This window comes from Salmo salar, chromosome 22 (assembly GCF_965601325.2).
Source record: "Salmo salar chromosome 22, fSalSal1, whole genome shotgun sequence".
In the NCBI taxonomy this organism is placed as follows: Eukaryota; Metazoa; Chordata; class Actinopteri; order Salmoniformes; family Salmonidae; genus Salmo; species Salmo salar.
In genome coordinates this window covers 54,900,271-54,921,758 of record NC_138312.1, presented here as the reverse complement: position 1 = coordinate 54,921,758, position 21,488 = coordinate 54,900,271, and the positions used below count along the sequence as shown (strand labels likewise).

Here is a 21,488-nt window from a genome sequence, read left to right as displayed (position 1 = left end):
AGTGTAACAGTGGGATGGTCCCATTATAACACATCAGTCTGTCTCAGTGTAACAGTACGATGGTTCCATTATAACACATCAGTCTGTCTCAGTGTAACAGTCCCATTATAACACATCAGTCTGTCTCAGTGTAACAGTCCCATTATAACACATCAGTCTGTCTCAGTGTAACAGTCCCATTATAACACATCAGTCTGTCTCAGTGTAACAGTGGGATGGTCCCATTATAACACATCAGTCTGTCTCAGTGTAACAGTCCCATTATAACACATCAGTCTGTCTCAGTGTAACAGTCCCATTATAACACATCAGTCTGTCTCAGTGTAACAGTGTAACAGTCCCATTATAACACATCAGTCTGTCTCAGTGTAACAGTGGGATGGTCCCATTATAACACATCAGTCTGTCTCAGTGTAACAGTACGATGGTCCCATTATAACACATCAGTCTGTCTCAGTGTAACAGTGGGATGGTCCCATTAGAACACATCAGTCTGTCTCAGTGTAACAGTACGATGGTCCCATTATAACACATCAGTCTGTCTCAGTGTAACAGTGGGATGGTCCCATTAGAACACATCAGTCTGTCTCAGTGTAACAGTGGGATGGTCCCATTATAACACATCAGTCTGTCTCAGTGTAACAGTCCCATTATAACACATCAGTCTGTCTCAGTGTAACAGTGGGATGGTCCCATTATAACACATCAGTCTGTCTCAGTGTAACAGTACGATGGACCCATTATAACACATCAGTCTGTCTCAGTGTAACAGTACGATGGTCCCATTAGAACACATCAGTCTGTCTCAGTGTAACAGTCCCATTATAACACATCAGTCTGTCTCAGTGTAACAGTCCCATTATAACACATCAGTCTGTCTCAGTGTAACAGTACGATGGTCCCATTATAACACATCAGTCTGTCTCAGTGTAACAGTGGGATGGTCCCATTATAACACATCAGTCTGTCTCAGTGTAACAGTACGATGGTTCCATTATAACACATCAGTCTGTCTCAGTGTAACAGTCCCATTATAACACATCAGTCTGTCTCAGTGTAACAGTCCCATTATAACACATCAGTCTGTCTCAGTGTAACAGTCCCATTATAACACATCAGTCTGTCTCAGTGTAACAGTGGGATGGTCCCATTATAACACATCAGTCTGTCTCAGTGTAACAGTCCCATTATAACACATCAGTCTGTCTCAGTGTAACAGTCCCATTATAACACATCAGTCTGTCTCAGTGTAACAGTGTAACAGTCCCATTATAACACATCAGTCTGTCTCAGTGTAACAGTGGGATGGTCCCATTATAACACATCAGTCTGTCTCAGTGTAACAGTACGATGGTCCCATTATAACACATCAGTCTGTCTCAGTGTAACAGTGGGATGGTCCCATTAGAACACATCAGTCTGTCTCAGTGTAACAGTACGATGGTCCCATTATAACACATCAGTCTGTCTCAGTGTAACAGTGGGATGGTCCCATTAGAACACATCAGTCTGTCTCAGTGTAACAGTGGGATGGTCCCATTATAACACATCAGTCTGTCTCAGTGTAACAGTGGGATGGTCCCATTATAACACATCAGTCTGTCTCAGTGTAACAGTGGGATGGTCCCATTATAACACATCAGTCTGTCTCAGTGTAACAGTACGATGGTCCCATTATAACACATCAGTCTGTCTCAGTGTAACAGTACGATGGTCCCATTATAACACATCAGTCTGTCTCAGTGTAACAGTACGATGGTCCCATTATAACACATCAGTCTGTCTCAGTGTAACAGTGGGATGGTCCCATTATAACACATCAGTCTGTCTCAGTGTAACAGTACGATGGTCCCATTATAACACATCAGTCTGTCTCAGTGTAACAGTACGATGGTCCCATTATAACACATCAGTCTGTCTCAGTGTAACAGTACGATGGTCCCATTATAACACATCAGTCTGTCTCAGTGTAACAGTCCCATTATAACACATCAGTCTGTCTCAGTGTAACAGTACGATGGTCCCATTATAACACATCAGTCTGTCTCAGTGTAACAGTGGGATGGTCCCATTATAACACATCAGTCTGTCTCAGTGTAACAGTGGGATGGTCCCATTATAACACATCAGTCTGTCTCAGTGTAACAGTCCCATTATAACACATCAGTCTGTCTCAGTGTAACAGTCCCATTATAACACATCAGTCTGTCTCAGTGTAACAGTACGATGGACCCATTATAACACATCAGTCTGTCTCAGTGTAACAGTGGGATGGTCCCATTATAACACATCAGTCTGTCTCAGTGTAACAGTGGGATGGTCCCATTAGAACACATCAGTCTGTCTCAGTGTAACAGTACGATGGTCCCATTAGAACACTAGATAATAACTGGAAGCTTAACAAGCTGGCTGATAAGTGGCTGTTGGCATCTTCTCTGACACATGTGTCTTATTCAGTTCTAAATGAGCCAATACGGGTGGATTTCTCCTCATTATACCATTATGACTCACCATTCATCTGAATAAAGAGGAGACAGGCGAGAGACGAGCTAATTGATTTGACTAGTTTGATGACTAATTAGTGTTTGTGTCAGGATGTATTAGTAATGTATTAAAGCTAAAGGGGTTTATTGTGTGTGGGTGTGGGTGTGGGTGTTTGTGTGTGTGTGTGTGGGTGTGGGTGTGGGTGTGTGTGTGTCTGTGTGTGTGTGGGTGTGGGTGTGTGCGGGTTGCGGGTGATAATAATTACCTGTGGTTAATATCCTCTTGATCTCATGGTTAGGTATAAAGGTATTTATTAGGATCCCCATTAGCTATTACAAAAGCAGCAGCTACTCTTCCTGGGCTCCACACTAAACATGAAACATGACATAATACAGAACATTAATAGACAAGAGCAGATGAAGTACAGAACTACATCTTTAAAAAAGGCACACGTAGTCTACATATCAATACATACAAACAAACTATCTAGGTCAAATAGGAGAGAGGCGTTGTGCTGTGAGGTGTTGCTTTATCTGTTTTCTGAAAGCAGGTTTGCTGTTTATTTGAGCAATGTGAGATGGAACGGAGTTCCATGCAATAAGGGCTCTATATAATACTTTCTTGAATTTGTTCTCGATTTGGGGACTGTGAAAAGACAGTTTACATGATGATGGTTTTCGATAGGCTACCTCTTATCCAGCACATGCAATCTCCCGATAGGATGAGTAATGTGTGTGTGTGTGTGTGTGTGTGTGTGTGTCTGTGTGTGTGTGTGTGTGTGTGTGTGTGTGTGTGTGTGTGTGTGTGTGTGTGTGTGTGTGTGTGTGTGTGTGTGTGTGTGTGTGTGTGTGTGTGTGTGTGTGTGTGAGGTGTGTGTGTGTGTGTTCATGTTTGTAATCTCTCGATAGGAAGAGTGGTGTGTGTGTGTGTGTGTGTGTGTGAGGTGTGTGTGTGTGTTCATGTTTGTAATCTCTCGATAGGAAGAGCGATGTGTGAGGTGTGTGTGTGTGTGTGTTCATGTTTGTAATCTCTCGATAGGAAGAGCGGTGTGTGTGTGTGTGTGTGTGTGGTGTGTGTGTGTGTGTGTGTGTGAGGTGTGTGTGTGTGTTCATGTTTGTAATCTCTCGATAGGAAGAGCGATGTGTGAGGTGTGTGTGTGTTCATGTTTGTAATCTCTCGATAGGAAGAGCGATGTGTGAGGTGTGTGTGTGTGTTCATGTTTGTAATCTCTCGATAGGAAGAGCGATGTGTGAGGTGTGAGTGTGTGTGTGTGTGTGTGTGTGTTCATGTTTGTAATCTCTCGATAGGAAGAGTGATGTGTGAGTTGATTAAAGGGGTGTTTCTGAAAACGTCAGTTAATCATCGGAGCATGAGTGACGAACATCCTGTAACCACGGGATACAGAGAGCCTTCTAAGCATCCAGAGAAAGACTGAGGAACAGTACAAAGAAAATAGGACTTTAATTAAGACTCTTCTATTGATTATGACAATAAAACACCTTGAGTCACTCCTGCTTTTGAAAACGTGCTATCTGATTGAAACCAAAATAGTTTTTCTAAACATTCAGGAACTCTGAAGATAGGAAACGGATATAAATTCACGGACAGCCTAATCTTAGGCCAACTTTTGATATTGTCACTGGTTCACATCTTGATGTTAACAATATAATTGTAAACTATTCAATACACATTTAAGAGTTGTAACAAGATAGAAATAGTGATTCCTTCCATAAGGAATAATGCTTTGTACCTTAGTTCTTCAAGAGCCAAATCTTTACTTATAAAACAGTGTCCTCTAGTGTTGAAATAGAGACATGACAAGTGTGACAGCTATCATACAGTCAATTTAACTGCCTGTCTTACCAAAGATTTGACTAATTATTACAAAGAGATCATACATACAAATTGTTATTAGGGCCAAATATATTCCAAAGATCCATAGCTTCAGACAACATTTTGTTCAACTTACCAACTCTGAATAGGTGAGCAATTAAAACAAATATAATCCATTTGTACACTTGGAATTGATTTCCAACAGTAATCATCAGTTCAGAATCCAGAATATGTAACTGGTCCAGGCTGTTCTAACATTTCAGATCATTGGAAGGCCAGACGCACCGTGCCTCAGTCTCTCCATGGGGACTACAGTGACCTCTGTCGAGTCCTGGGGAGAAAGCAGCCAGTGAAGACTGAAGACTGAATTCAATCAATAGACCAGCCTCAAATGACACCATATTCCCTATATAGCACACCTCCTTTCACCAGAGACACATCCTAGCCTGACTGCCATTTAACGTCATTTCAAAACGGGTTGAATTGACATCATTACAACCATGATTTTAATACAGTGCAAGGACTCCGATGTTTGTCGAAGACTTTAGAGTTCAGACTTTAGAGTTTAGAGTTTAGAGTTCAGAGTTTAGACTTCAGAGTTTGGACTTCAGAGTTTGGACTTTAGAGTTCAGAGTTTTGACTTTAGCCTTTAGAATTTAGAGTTTGGGAGGTATTGTATTGAAGCAATAGAATCCAAACTGAAATGCTCAGTTTCACCACTCAGGGTTGGGGAGTTGGGGATGACATGTAACTGATTACAAAAAACTGTAACTGTAATCTGCTATGTTACTAGCTAAAATATTGTAATCAGATTACAGATACTTTTGAAAAATGCTATGATTACCTCTTGGAATAATTTTAAATTCAGAAAGGATGTTTTGTGAAAAAATACATTATGCCAACTTTCTGTTTTTTTCAATGACATTCAATTCAGCTTTGAAAGAAAGTGCTAGTTTAAGTTTGCTCCACCTGAGTGAGTCTGACACCAAGTCAGAGACTACTATATGACACACCAAATGCATTTGATTGGAGAGTTGGGAACCACTGGAGGACTGGAGTTGGGAACCACTGTTGGGGGAACTGGAGGACTGGAGTTGGGAACCAGTGTTGGGGGTACTGGAGGACTGGAGTTGGGAACCAGTGTTGGGGATACTGGAGGACTGGAGTTGGGAACCATTGTTGGGCTACTGGAGGACTGGAGTTGGGAACCACTGTTGGGGGTACTGGAGGACTGGAGTTGGGAACCAGTGTTGGGGATACTGGAGGACTGGAGTTGGGAACCATTGTTGGGCTACTGGAGGACTGGAGTTGGGAACCATTGTTGGGGTACTGGAGGACTGGAGTTGGGAACCACTATTGGGGGTACTGGAGGACTGGAGTTGGGAACCACTGTTGGGGTACTGGAGGACTGGAGTTGGGAACCAGTGTTGGGGTACTGGAGGACTGGAGTTGGGAACCAGTGTTGGGGATACTGGAGGACTGGAGTTGGGAACCAGTGGTGTAGCCTACGGGCGATACGGATATCGCTCAGGTCTTTTATTGAAAGCTACATAGCAATGATGTGAATCACACTGCTGCTCTCTCAATGATGTGAATCACACTGCTGCTCTCTCAATGATGTGAATCACACTGCTGCTCTCTCAATGATGTGAATCACACTGCTGCTCTCTCAATGATGTGAATCACACTGCTGCTCTCTCAATGATGTGAATCACACTGCTGCTCTCTCAATTACATTGACATTTTAGTAATTTAGCAGACGCTCTTATCCAGAGCAACTTACAGTACAGAATGCATACATTTCATACATTTTTTTTCTCCGTACTGGTCCCCCGTGGGAATCGAACCCACAACCCTGGCGTTGTAAACACCATGCTCTACCAACTGAGCCACCCAGGACCAGCAGTGTGAATTACACTGCTGCTCTCTCAATTATTGTGGTTGTTGGAGATGGCTGTTCACATATGAATATTTTAACCCAATAATGGTTGAATTGAAGAAATTTAAGCTAAGCTGCCTATCAATCAGTGTTTATGCAACCAGAAGACAGCGAATGAAAAACGCTCTCTTCCAACAGCTGCATAGACATAGTGTGGATCCCAGTCTCTATAGAAAACGTTTCAGGGAGGTCCTCCCTTCTAAACTCCTCCATGGTATTGTGCTCCACAGATACAGTCAAAAAGAGGTTTATTTAAAGAAGACCACGAGTATGGCTTTTATTGCTCAATCTAATTAGTGCTGATTCACCAAAAAACTCCAAAGGCCTATTGGACATATGCTTAAACTCGCACACTTTTGATAGACTTATGGTGATATCAAAATGGCACCCATAGAGATCCTATTAAATTCAGTCAGTAATGTAATTCCTAATTCTATGGTGTCAGCAACATAAACAATAGTTCTATAACCTATAGGTCTATGCAGCACATGGCATTCATTATTCACGTCATGCAAATAGCACTTTTCGGTAGTGCTCAAAGCATGCCATTCCATGAGAGCAGCGTTTATTTTTCAACCATGTTTCGAAGCAGTGAGCCCAATCAGTTGTCCATGACAACAACATAAACAACAGAGTAGGCCAATAAGTTCTTTGTTTTTCTGGTTATTTTGTAGGTAAAACAATTAGACTAATCTATCTATATTTCAATATTTCCAAGTCCTATTCTTGAAGATCAAGGGGTATTTAATTAATTGGAATGACTGGAAATCTGACAGACTTGGTTTTTAATATGAAGCCTAATTATTTAATTATCTGTATTGAAGTAGAAAGTAATGAGTTAGAAGCCTATATAACCCATAACGTAAAATGCATCATCCACAAATGGCCAGCTACATAAACTCTAACATTGATTTATGTCAATCAATCGGTAATATTCCTTGTTTGTCTTCTTCTAATGTAATCAGATTACGTTACTGAATTTGTGTAATCCAAAAGTTACGTTACTGATTACAACTAGTAGGTAACTAGTAACTGTAAGGGATTACATTAAGAATGTAACCTACCCAGCCCTGCATGGGATACATAGCGGCTTGTAGAGAGAACACTTCGATATACACTAAGTGGCCAGTTCTTTAGGTACACCTATCTAGTACTGGGTCAGACCCCCCCCTTTGCCTCCAGAACAGCCTGAATTATTGGGGGGAATGAATTCGACAAGGTGCGGCATTCAAAGCTTTCTCAATGGGTATAAAGGGACCTAACGTGTGGCAGGAAAACATTCCCCACACCATTACACCACCAGCCTGTACCGTTGACACCAGGCAGGATGGGGCTACGGACTCATGCTGCTTACACCAAATCCTGACTCTGCCATCAGCATGACGCAACAGGGACCGGGATTTGTAGGACCAGGTAATGTTTTCCTCTCCTCAGTTGTGCAGTGTTGGTGGTGGCGTACCCACTGGAGCCGCTTCTTCTTGTTTTAGCTGATAGGAGTGGAGCCCGGTGTGGTCGTCTGCTGCAATAGCCCATCTGTGACAAAGACTGATGAGTTGTGCATTCCGAGATGCAGTTCTGCACACCACTCTTGTACTGCTCCGTTATTTGCCTGTTTGTAGACGCATGTTAGCTTGCACGATTCTTTCCATTCTCCTTTAGCCTCTCACATCAACAAGCTGTTTTGGCCCACAGGACTGCCACTGACTGGATGTTTTTTTTTTTTTTTTTTCACCATTCTAGGTAAACCCTAGACACCGTCGTGTGTGAAATGCCAAGGAGGACAGCCTACTGGAATCAGCGTGCCTGGCACCGACGATCATACCACGCTCCAAGTCGCTTTGGTCACTCATTATGCCCATTCTAACGCTTATTTGTACAGTAACTGAATGCCTCGATGCCTGTCTGCCTGCTTTATATAGCAAGCCATGGCCACGTGACTCACTGTCTGTAGGAACTAACCATTTATGTAAACGATGTGGTCTACCTAATAAACTGGCCACTTATTGTAGAACGGTATATTGTCTAATATGCTGTAGCCTACCCAACCCTGTATGGGATACATAGTGGCTTGTAGAGAGAACAACTCAATATCAAACAGTATATCATCTGATATGTTGTAACCTATCCAACCCTGTCACCACTGATATGTTGTAACCTATCCAACCCTGTCACCTCTGATATGTTGTAACCTATCCAACCCTGTCACCACTGATATGTTGTAACCTATCCAACCCTGTCACCACTGATATGTTGTAACCTATCCAACCCTGTCACTGCTGATATGTTGTAACCTATCCAACCCTGTCACCGCTGATATGTTGTAACCTATCCAACCCTGTCACCGCTGATATGTTGTAACCTATCCAACCCTGTCACCGCTGATATGTTGTAACCTATCCAACCCTGTCACCGCTGATATGTTGTAACCTATCCAACCCTGTCACCGCTGATATGTTGTAACCTATCCAACCCTGTCACCGCTGATATGTTGGAACCTATCCAACCCTGTCACCGCTGATATGTTGTAACCTATCCAACCCTGTCACCGCTGATATGTTGTAACCTATCCAACCCTGTCACCGCTGATATGTTGTAACCTATCCAACCCTGTCACTGCTGATATGTTGTAACCTATCCAACCCTGTCACCGCTGATATGTTGTAACCTATCCAACCCTGTCACCACTGATATGTTGTAACCTATCCAACCCTGTCACCGCTGATATGTTGTAACCTATCCAACCCTGTCACCGCTGATATGTTGTAACCTATCCAACCCTGTCACCACTGATATGTTGTAACCTATCCAACCCTGTCACCACTGATATGTTGTAACCTACCCAACCCTGTCACCGCTGATATGTCGTCTCCAATTTGAGTAGCCTGTCCTTCCTTCAATCAATCAATCAATCAGTCAATCAGTCAATCAATCAATCAATCAATCAATCAATCAATCAATCAATCACAATCAGGTCCATTCCATGGTGAACTGAAGGGTCCAATGCTATTGAGGCTACTGAGGAGGCAAAAGGAAAGCAGAGGGCAGGACATCTGTTCCTCACTCTGTTTAATATTTCATGTGTCCGTGTTGTCGTCAGCCACTTGGTGCCCCCTGGGGCCACAGCTTCAGTATCTGGCTGCTCTAATCCAACTACCCAGAGCCAAGCCACACTCAGGTTACAGAACCACTAGTTGAGTCAAGGTCAAATAGGCAATCTACACACACACACACACACACACACACACACACACACACACACACACACACACACACACACACACACACACACACACACACACACACACACACACACACACACACACACACACACACACACACACACACAGATTACAGATAACCACTAGTAGAGTCAAGGACAGGATTCCGATCTTCCCATCTACCATCATCAGGGTGATTAGGACACCATTACAGGCACACTGTAAAATATCTCTACATAAACTGTGAGTAGTGTTGTCTACAACATAGGGGGCAATACTGTCTGCATCGGTTGAGGGATTGCACGTTGCATAGGAAGGATACCCTTTCCACAAGCACCCGACATGGCCTAACAGCATCACAGGAACAGGTGGCTAAAGCAAGAGGAGGCCGCTATGCAGTTCAGCTCCATGTTCTCAAGGAGACAGCAGAAGTTCAGCTCCATGTTCTCGAGGAGACAGCAGAAGTTCAGCTCTATGTTATTGAGGAGTCAGCAGAAGTTCAGCTCTATGTTCTTAAGGAGACAGCAGAAGTTCAGCTCCATGTTCTCGAGGAGACAACAGAAGTTCAGCTCTATGTTATTGAGGAGTCAGCAGAAGTTCAGCTCTATGTTATTGAGAAGTCAGCAGAAGTTCAGCTCTATGTTCTCGAGGAGACAGCAGAAGTTCAGCTCTATGTTATTGAGAAGTCAGCAGAAGTTCAGCTCTATGTTCTCGAGGAGACAGCAGAAGTTCAGCTCTATGTTCTTAAGGAGACAGCAGAAGTTCAGCTCTATGTTCTTAAGGAGACAGCAGAAGTTCAGCTCCATGTTCTCGAGGAGACAGCAGAAGTTCAGCTCTATGTTCTCGAGGAGACAGCAGAAGTTCAGCTCTATGTTCTCGAGGAGACAGCAGAAGTTCAGCTCTATGTTCTCGAGGAGACAGCAGAAGTTCAGCTCTATGTTCTCGAGGAGACAGCAGAAGTTCGGGCTCTATGTTCTCGAGGAGACAGCAGAAGTTCAGCTCTATGTTCTTGAGGAGACAGCAGAAGTTCAGCTCTATGTTCTCAAGGAGACAGCAGAGGTTCAGCTCTATGTTCTCACGGAGCTCAAGGAGAAAGCAGAAGTTCAGCTCTATGTTCTCACGGAGCTCGAGGAGACAGCAGAAGTTCAGCTCTATGTTCTCACGGAGCTCGAGGAGACAGCAGAAGTTCAGCTCTATGTTCTCAAGGAGACAGCAGAAGTTCAGCTCTATGTTCTCAAGGAGACAGCAGAAGGTTGAAACCTAAGTGCTCATGCTGTGACGGTGATGCTGAGTTGGGATGTAAAGGGATCCGGTACTAATGGAAAGAGCCAGGATGAAGCTGCTGCCTCCCCATCCTTCCTTCTGGTCCTTCCAGTGCTCCAGGCCTGATCATATTCTGCTGCCCTGGGACAGAATGCTGTAAGCTGAGCCCTCTGTCTGTCTGTCTGTCTGTCTGTCTGTGTGTGTGTGTGTGTGTGTGTGTGTGTGTGTGTGTGTGTGTGTGTGTGTGTGTGTGTGTGTGTGTGTGTGTGTGTGTGTGTGTGTGTGTGTGTGTGTGTGTGTGTGTGTCCAACTAGCCCTGTTGCAGGCACCTTTCTATAGCTCTGCTCTGGACAGGACACCTATCTATTTACTGCAGGGGAAATGAGTGGAGATAATTTGATACAGACCCAGGACAATGCTTAGAGCAGTGTTTCCCAAACTCAGGCCTGTGGACCCCAAGGGGTGAACGTTTTTTTGTTGTTGTTGTTGCTCTAGCACTCCACAGCTAATTAAAATAATCAACTAATCATTAAGCTTTGATTATTTGAATCAGCTGTGTAGTGCTAGGGCAATAACCAACACACACACACGCATGTACACACACGTACAAACACACACACACTTTTCTTCTCCACCAACACAGAGCTTATGATAATAAAGGGTGGAATGATTTTGTCTCATTGTCTCTTCTATTGGTTCCAATGGCCAAATGACTCCAGATAAATACTCCCTATTGGTTGTATACACTGACAGGGGAGAGGGGTGTGTGTGGATAAATACATGATGTATTCTCTTTGGGGTTTTCTAAGTCTCTCTCACACTAGGGATTTTAACCGCCAACTCCAGCCTGGTGTTTATTTCACTGATGGTTGTGTTTATCTTCCATTTCCAGGGGCTTTATATGTCCCAGTGGACCTAACTACTCAGCAGAGGGATACATACATCACCGGAGGCGTGGTTAGTCCCAGTGGACCTAACCACTCAGCGGAGGAGGGGTAGTATTATGAAGACATCCCTGACAGGATATGTTGATATACCTTAACACCAATAACACTGCCACCCTACTTTAAACTCCTTTCTTTATAAATATATGTTTTGTACTACAGTGTTCTAATCCAATTGTGTAACAAACAAAAAACTGAGTCAATTATTCAAAATAAAAACATAAGGCTGCACAGGTTCACGCAGGAAATTTCGGCCTCTATTTTCAGCTGGCTGTCAGTAGGCGCAAGTGTCAAAGGCACGTTAGTTTGCAATTTCGTAATGTAAAAACAAGCGCACTAGCATTTTACAGCCCTTACGCCAGGTTCAGCAATTCTCGATTGTCTCAAGGCTTACAAATCCTTCTTTAACCTGTCTCCTCCCCTTCATCTACACTGATTGAAGTATATTTAACAACTGACATCAAACTGTATTTGTCACATGCGCCGAATACAACAGGTGTAGACCTTACAGTAAAATGCTAACTTACAAGCCCTTAACCAACAATGCTTTAAAAAAAAATGTAATAAGTGTTAAATAACAAATAGATTATTAAAAAATTGAAAATAGAAAATTAAAGAAACAAATAATTAAACAGCAACGGTAAAATAACAAGCGAGACTATATACAGGGGGTGCCGGTACAGAGTCAATGTGCGGGGGCACCCGTTAGTTGAGGTAATTGAGGTAATATGTACATGTAGGTAGAGTTAAAGTGACTATGAGTAGATTATAAACAGAGAGTAGCAGCAGCGTAAAAGAGGGGTCTGAGTAGCCCTTTGATTAGCTGTTTAGGAGTCTTATGGCTTGGGGGTAGAAGCTGTTAAGAAGCCTTTTGGACCTCGACTCGGTGCTCCGGTACCGCTTGCCGTGCAGTACCAATAAGGGATCCAATGTCAGTCAATGTCATGGAAAGAGCATGTGTTCCAAATGTTTTGGTTTGTTAAAATAGAGTCCTATACAACACTGCATGAATATAGAGAATCGATGCATCTTTACCTTGTGTCTCTGAGAGGAAAAATGGGTCACCATGGATACCGTGATGAAGGTGCAAGCCACCCACTTGAGTGCTTGGCCCTGGACTTTTCTACCATTTCACACACTTAATGTGAATATGATTCTCCCTGTTTTCCTTCAACAAAAAATGGATAGTTATTTCTTAGCAAAGCAGTTGTCAGGTTATCTTTGGTTCTCAGAAAACAGCTGTCGATATTGTACATTAACTGGCCTTTAATAATGATTTTTCCAGTTAAAACGAGGCTGAGCTGGCGAAGGTGCATGGCCTTCTGGTTTTTCTCTAATGTCTGTGATAAGGGTTGAGGTTGTTGGTATGAAAGTACAGATGATTATTAGTCTTTTTTTAAGGATAACAGGACCCAGTCAAGTATAATCTATATCTACATTCTATATTATATAGACAATATGATAAATATATCCCTATTATCTATGCCTCTAGGAGGTGGATGGGTTTGGGTTAGGGTGTTAGGGTGAGGGTTTGGGTTAGGGTGTTAGGGTCAGGGTTTGGGTGTTAGGGTCAGGGTTTGGGTTAGGGTCAGGGTTTGGGTGTTAGGGTCAGGGTTTGGGTTAGGGTCAGGGTTTGGATGTTAGGGTCAGGGTTTGGGTTAGGGTTTGGGTTAGGGTCAGGGTTTGGTGTTAGGGTCAGGGTTTGGGTGTTAGGGTCAGGGTTTGGGTGTTAGGGTCAGGGTTAGGGTGTTAGGGTTAGGGTCAGGGTTTGGGTGTTAGGGTTAGGGTTTGGGTGTTAGGGTCAGGGTTAGGGTGTTAGGGTCAGGGTTAGGGTGTTAGGGTCAGGGTTAGGGTTTTAGGGTCAGGGTTAGGGTGTTAGGGTCAGGGTTAGGGTGTTAGGGTTAGGGTTTGGGTGTTAGGGTCGGGGTTAGGGTGTTAGGGTCAGGGTTAGGGTGTTAGGGTCAGGGTTAGGGTGTTAGGGTCAGGGTTAGGGTCAGGGTTAGGGTGTTAGGGTCAGGGTTTGGGTGTTAGGGTCAGGGTTAGGGTGTTAGGGTCAGGGTTAGGGTGTTAGGGTCAGGGTTAGGGTGTTAGGGTTAGGGTGTTAGGGTCAGGGTTAGGGTCAGGGTTAGGGTGTTAGGGTCAGGGTTAGGGTGTTAGGGTTAGGGTCAGGGTTTGGGTGTTAGGGTCAGGGTTAGGGTGTTAGGGTCTGGGTTAGGGTGTTAGGGTCAGGGTTAGGGTGTTAGGGTGTTAGGAAGGAGGAGACTGGTCATGGATTGAGATGTGCTGCAGATGTGAATTCAGGGAATCTTGAAAGCGACTCCAAGAAATGCTGTCAAAACTGTCAACAGGTGATATCGAGGGATTTCAAATGAAGATATCATATTTCTTTCTTGTCAGGCCGGGTAAAAACAGAACACTGTCATTATTGCCTGATGCATAAACATGATACTGATGAAATTCAGTCATTCGTAGTCAGAGCGATATACTGTGCAAAGGTTATTGTGAAATCAATATGCTGATGGCAGAGCATTGTCCACAAATAACAGCCTGCCATTCAGCATGCAAACCATGTTTTATCTAGAGGTAACAGTCAAGGGGACAATGGCAAAGTGCAGTCAAAAGCCAAAATATCAATATATGTCTAGCTATTTATTTTCACTGACTATGCTACACTACAATTCCTTTCAATTGCAATTCATTTCCCAGTGTTGGAATATTAAGGGAAAAGTGGAAGCACTGTAAATTGTAAGAAAGGCTCTGAGACAGCTAGATTACATCAGTACACTGTCAACCCCATGAAATGTGTAAGAAAGGCTCTGAGACAGCTAGATTACATCAGTACACCGTCAACCCCATGAAATGTGTAAGAAAGGCTCTGAGACAGCTAGATTACATCAGTACACTGTCAACTCCATGAAATGTGTAAGAAAGGCTCTGAGACAGCTAGATTACATCAGTACACTGTCAACTCCATGAAATGTGTAAGAAAGGCTCTGAGACAGCTAGATTACATCAGTACACCGTCAACTCCATGAAATGTGTAAGAAAGGCTCTGAGACAGCTAGATTACATCAGTACACTGTCAACTCCATGAAATGTGTAAGAAAGGCTCTGAGACAGCTAGATTACATCAGTACACTGTCAACTCCATGAAATGTGTAAGAAAGGCTCTGAGACAGCTAGATTACATCAGTACACTGTCAACTCCATGAAATGTGTAAGAAAGGCTAGGAGACAGCTAGATTACATCAGTACACTGTCAACTCCATGAAATGTGTAAGAAAGGCTAGGAGACAGCTAGATTACATCAGTACACTGTCAACTCCATGAAATGTGTAAGAAAGGCTCTGAGACAGCTAGATTACATCAGTAGCTAGTAGTAGTAGTAGTAGTAGTAGTCTTGGAAGGCTTCGGGACCACACTCTATCTCTCTGAAGTTATTCTATTATCACTTTCATCACCAGCGGCAATACTAATAATCACTAACTGGCTACTGTACCTCTCTGAAAGCCTCTGGGCCACACTCTTTCCCTCTGAAGTTGCACTCCAGCAGCATATCTTCTATACGATGTCTGGTGCGGTTGTGGAACTCATCGAGGCTGAACCTGGATCCCTGGCGGTCGGGCTCGGGGGCCAGGGGGATCCCAGGGGCCATGTTGTCTTCATACCCCAGCAGCTGGCCCATGAACAACAGGTCACTATAACTGATCTGGGAGCGGCGGAAGTAGTTGTAGTTACAGAAGGTGACGGCCGGGAAGGTCAAGTTTGGGGCATTTCTCTCGTCCAACATTGTGACGTGATCGTAGGACAGGTAGTAGATGACACGGTCGAACACCTGGAGGAGGAAAGCAGAGAGAGCTAGCAGGAAGACGATGGCCCAGAGGCCCTGACGCACGCTGAACTTCTTGTCTTCTGCGAAGATGTGGTTGGCGCCGTGGAGCGAGCAGCCGTCGAAGAACGCAGCTAGGCTGTCTAACTCGCTGGCGTCATCTTCATCTTCATCGTAAACGTCCAATTCATCACACCCGTCCTCCCGGTAATCCCCCCGACCGTCGCCATCACCGGATTTGATCCCCTTGCGGTAGTGGTCGTGGAAGCCGTCTTTTCCCAGTCCTCTGGGCTCGTCGTCGGCCGAGAAGGAGATGCTGCACATGATGCGGACGGGCATGGTGGCGGCTTGGCTGGGTTGGTCTGGAAGAAACTGGGCTGTAATAAGGGATAGACAAATAGAAGCAGACCAAGTGTGACGATTCAAAATGTCGGGAAAATGTAAAGAGAAGAAAAGAGCTGAGCCGTACTAGAAGTCCAAACAAGAGCCCAAAGTCACGTCCAACTGAATCAGGTAAACTGGCGCTGTGATGGGTCTGACTGTTGATGACGCATAGTCAGAAAAAGAAATGAACACCGAATCACAACAGGCTCAATCAACAACTCATGAACTCGCTGTCCCAAAACAAGATTAGAGGTTTCTGTTTTCTTGAAGGAAAGAAGAACACAACGAATGGTAACGATCAGATCAACTGGAGTTCTTATCTTCTCTCATTCTCTCTCATCTCTTCTCTCATCCCACATCTGTGGTCAGTGATCCGGGAGTGTCAGGAATGTTAAGATGCCCTGCCCAGGGTTAGTCCTTCCCTTTATAGTGCAGTTGCACGTCCATAGAGAGGAAGTGAGGCAGGAGATCAGTTAGCCCATACAGAGGAAGTTCAGAGAGGAGGAGATCAGTGATGGTTCTATGAGGGGAACGACACAGAATACTCCCTGGGAGCCCAGCCACAGGTCACTGTGTCAAGGCAGAGTTACACCATGCACTTACAGGAAGCACTGCTGTTTGACGCATAACACACAGAGAAAGAGAGAGAGAGAGAGAGGGATCAGAATCCTAGTACTATTGGATTGGAATAGAATTCCCAATAAAGTTCTAACATTTCCAAAATAATTCCCAATAAAGTTCCAACAATTCCAAAATAATTTCCAATAAAGTTCCAACAATTCCAAAATAATTCCCAATAAAGTTCCAACAATTCTAAAAGAATTCCCAATAAAGTTCCAACAATTATAAAAGAATTCCAATAGAAATGTTGCTTAAGACTTTTCATTCTTTCTTTTTTCAATCTCTCAAAACCCTGCCTGGTATTTTCTGTACTAGCCAGCTGATCAAACAGAGGTGTTTACAGTAAACATTCGACTGGATTATGCTTTCAGAACATTCTATGAGAGCAAAAATGTTCAAGTTACACTATATACAAAAGTATGTGGACACCCCTTCAAATGAGTGGATTTGGCTATTTCAGCCACACCTGTTGCTGACAGGTGTATACATTTGAGCACACAGCCATGTAATCTCCATAGACAAACATTAACAGTAGAATGGCCCTTACTGAAGAGCTCAGTGACTTTCAACGTGGCACCGTCATAGGACGATACCTTTCCAACAAGTCTGTTTGTCAAATTTCAAAGCCCAGCTAGAGCTGCCCCGATCAACTGTAAGTGGTGTTATTGTGAAGTGGAAACGTCTAGGAGCAACAACGGCTCAGCCGCAAAGTTTTAGGCCACACAAGCTCACAGAACAGGACCGACAAGTGGTGAAGCGCGTAGCGTGTAAAAATCGTCTGTCCTCGGTTGCAACACTCACTACTGAGTTCCAAACTGCCTTTGGAAGCAATGTCAGCACAATAACAGTTAGTCAGGAGCTTCATGAAATGGGTTTCCATGGCCGAGCAGCCGTACACAAGCCTCAGATCACCATGAGCAATGCCAAGCGTCGGCTGGAGTGGTGTAAAGCTCGCCGCCATTGGACTGGAGCAGTGGAAACGTATTCTTTCAAGTGACGAATCACGCTTGACCGTCTGGCAGTCCGACAGATGAATCTGGGTTTGGCGGATGCCAGGAGAACGCTACCAGCCTGAATGCATAGTGCCAACTGTAAAGTTTGGTGGAGAAGGAATAATGGTCTGGGGCTGTTTTTCATGGTTCGGGCTAGGCCCCTTAGTTCCAGTGAAGGGAAATCTTAACCCTACAGCATACAATGACATTCTATACAATTCTGTGCTTCCAACTTTGTGGCAACTGTTTGGGGAGGTCCTTTCCTGTTTCAGCATGAAAATGCCCCCGTGCACAAAGCGAGGTCCATATAGAAATGGTTTGTCGAGATCCCTGTGGAAGAACATGACTGGCCTGCACAAAGCGCTGACCTCAACTCCATCAAAAGGGATGAATTGGAATGTCGACTGCAAGCCAGGCCTAATTTCCCAACATCAGAGCCCGACCTCACTAATACTCTTGTGGCTGAATGGAAGCAAGTCCCCACAGCAATATTCCAACATCTAGTGGAAAGCCTTTCCAGAAGAGTGGAGGCTGTTATAGCAGCAAAGGGGGGACCAATTCCATATTAATGTCCATGATTTTGTAATGAGATGTTCGACGAGCAGGTGTCCACATACTTTTGGTAATGTAGCGAATGTAGTCATATTGCCAGTTTTCAGATACACAATTGCTGCTTAAGTCCATTAAAGGTGAAATTCAACTCAAATCAATTCAATCCAACCTTCAGTAAATGTAATAATATCCCAGTTGCTTTAACCAGCAGAATATCTATTGTCAAAATGAATATATTGCCACGGCTGAATTTCTGTAATTCAATACCTCCTAAAATTCATAGTGTGGTTCAAACACGTACACTGAGCATATCAAACATTAGGCACACCTTCTTAATACTGAGTTGCACACCTCCCGCTTTTGCCCTCAGAGCAGCCTCAATTCGTTGTGGAATGGACTCTACAAGGTGTCAAAAGCATTCCACAGGGATGCTGGCCCATGTTGACTCCAATGCTTCACACAGTTGTGTCAAGTTGGCTTGATGTCCTTTGGATGGTGGACCATTCTTGATACACACGGGACACTGTTTAGCGTGAAAAGCCCCGCAGCATTGCAGTTCTTGACACAAAGCGGTGCACCTGGCACCTACTACCATACCTCGTTCAAAGACACTGAAAGTGCTATCTGCACTATTTCTATGCTTCCCGGTCTTAAGTTTTGTTTTTGTGTCTTTTACTTTTGGTTTTGTACACTATCTTCAAACAGCTGAAATACTATGTTTGGTTATGGAAAATGTATTTCACAGTGGTCCTTAATGTTTTGTAAACATCCCCTGGATAAAACATATACATTTACAAAGAGGGAAAGATGTAGAAGAACTATCCGTACCAAACTTATTTCCTGGCTCTAGCATTTCGCCCCTTCCTTAATTGGTTTAGACATGATTATTCTGTCCCATGGCTGAGTATAGAGAGAAATATGGTTCCCTTATTGCCCTGGAAGAGGTTGTCTTCACTGATATATCTCTTAAACAATTGCTATTGGCACACATACAAACAATGTATATTTATTTGCTTTATTTGCTAATTTTATCCAGCTAGCTAAAAATGGATCTATGGGCTGTATGCAATTATGGAGAGCGAATTAAATTGTTTCTTTGTCATCTTGCTAGCTAGTGATTTATCTGTGGCCATCAGCTAGTATCAACAAGAGATTAAGAACAATAGCCTCATTACTGCAGCTAGCTAGCTAGCTAACACTGACTAGACCATAAAGTAACACACATGGACATGCATTGCCAAACAACGCTACTGCCACCTTCTGGTTTGGAGTATTTTAACAAGACTGAGTGGCTGACGACTTCCAAGGTCTTTGCTGTGTGAACACAAGAGATTGACTGTCAACACTGTTCAGAGGTGCTAAGTACTGTCGGCAGGCACACATTTGAAAATCCTACAGGTATGTCTGAGCTATAACTTCTAGCTGTCTGCAAGCCGTCTGGGAGAAAAGCTAATAAACAGAAATCAACCACAATTAAGCCATTCTGTCAGATTGCTTAAATTTGATACCTTTCTGCTACTTTGAGACATTGGATATGAAGTTGGCAAGCGTGTGTTTAAATACATTTGAGGGTTCAAGTCCATCTGGATCGCTGAAGCGTTACAGATTGCACAATAAAAATGTAAAGGTCATTTCCGATTGAGCCGACATACTGCATGCAGCATTTACCGTGAATGCAGCACGCAGTAAAAGTATGTGGGACACCCATTTCATGAAGCTCCCTGACGAACAGTTATTGTGCAGAAGTTGCTTCCAGAGGCAGTTTGGAACCGGTAGTGAGTGTTGCAACTGAGGACAAAGGATTTTTACACGTTACGCGCTTCAGCACCCGGCGGTCGTGTTCGGTGAGCTTGTGTGGCCTAAAACTTTGCAGCTGTTGTTGTTCCTAGACGTTTCCATTTCACAATAACAGCACTTACAGTTGACCGGAGCAGCTCTAGTGGGGCAGAAATTTGACGAACTGACTTGTTGTCCTATGACGGTACCACGTTGAAAGTCACTGAGCTCTTCAGTACGGGGCCATTCTAATGTCAATGTTTGTCTGTGGAGATTGTGTGGCTGTGTGCTCGATTTTATACACCTGTCAGCAACGGGTGTGGCTGAAATAGCCGAATGCACTAATTTATAGGGGCGTCCACATACTTCTGGCCATGTAGTGTATGATATATTCTGGGATTATGCTGTTTGTTCCAGTATGAAAAGGAAGCAGCAGGTAAGTGATCCAATGGTATTGATCAGGAACCATTAGACTGTCAGGGGATAATTTACAGAGTTACACAGGAGCCAGAGGAAGGGATCATTTAAAGAATTACACAGTAATCAGAGAAAGGAAACTGTAGACTTTAAGATTATAGATTGATACACACTTTCATCTTTAAATGTTTAGATTATGCTGGGGAAACATTCTACTTTAAAATGATAGATTATAGATTATAGAGGGTGTGGTTGGTACACACTTTCTACTGACAGATATTACATCACTCAGTGTACACACTTTCTACTGACAGATATTACATCACTCAGTGTACACACTTTCTACTGACAGATATTACATCACTCAGTGTACACACTTTCTACTGACAGATATTACATCACTCAGTGTACACACTTTCTACTGAAATATATTACATCACTCAGTGTACACACTTTCTACTGTAAGATATTACATCACTCAGTACACACACTTTCTACTGTAAGCTATTACATCACTCAGTACAAAAACTTTCTACTGAAATATATTACATCACTCAGTGTACACACTTCATACTGAAAGATATTACATCACTCAGTACACACACTTTCTACTGTAAGATATTACATCACTCAGTGTACACACTTTCTACTGTAAGATATTACATCACTCAGTACACACACTTTCTACTGTAAGCTATTACATCACTCAGTACACACACTTTCTACTGTAAGATATTACATCACTCAGTACACACACTTTCTACTGAAATATATTACATCTCTCAGTGTACACACTTTCTACTGAAATATATTACATCACTCAGTACACACACTTTCTACTGAAAGATATTACATCACTCAGTACACACACTTTCTACTGAATTATATTACATCACTCAGTACACACACTTTCTACTGAATGATATTACATCACTCAGTACACACACTTTCTACTGAAATATATTACATCAATCAGTACACACACTTTCTACTGACAGATATTACATCACTCAGTACACACACTTTCTACTGAAATATATTACATCACTCAGTGTACACACTTTCTACTGAAATATATTACATCACTCAGTACACACACCTTCTACTGAAATATATTACATCACTCAGTGTACACACTTTCTACTGTAAGCTATTACATCACTCAGTGTACGCACTTTCTACTGACAGATATTACATCACTCAGTGTACACACTTTCTACTGACAGATATTACATC

General features: G+C 43.2%; 1 protein-coding gene and 1 non-coding gene across 6 annotated transcripts in view; both read right to left on the bottom strand.

Annotated features, from left to right (window-relative positions):
• The window catches only part of asic1b (acid-sensing (proton-gated) ion channel 1b), a 387,844-nt gene that overhangs the window by 108,547 nt on the left and 257,809 nt on the right, over nucleotides 1-21,488 (bottom strand). The window contains exon 1 of one of the 5 annotated variants that reach the window (XM_014168200.3): nucleotides 15,181-16,290. The exons of 3 other annotated variants lie outside the window; for them this stretch is intronic. In XM_014168200.3, the coding sequence (XP_014023675.2) occupies nucleotides 15,181-15,849 (669 nt within the window). In that variant the 5' untranslated portion in view covers nucleotides 15,850-16,290. Of the gene's footprint in view, nucleotides 1-2,749; nucleotides 2,770-15,180; nucleotides 16,291-21,488 lie in introns of those variants that run through there. One more of the 5 variants, XM_082967313.1, reaches the window with a different exon arrangement.
• On the bottom strand, nucleotides 6,143-6,218 carry trnav-uac (transfer RNA valine (anticodon UAC)). Its single transcript has one exon. It is a non-coding gene; the product is annotated as a tRNA-Val (tRNA).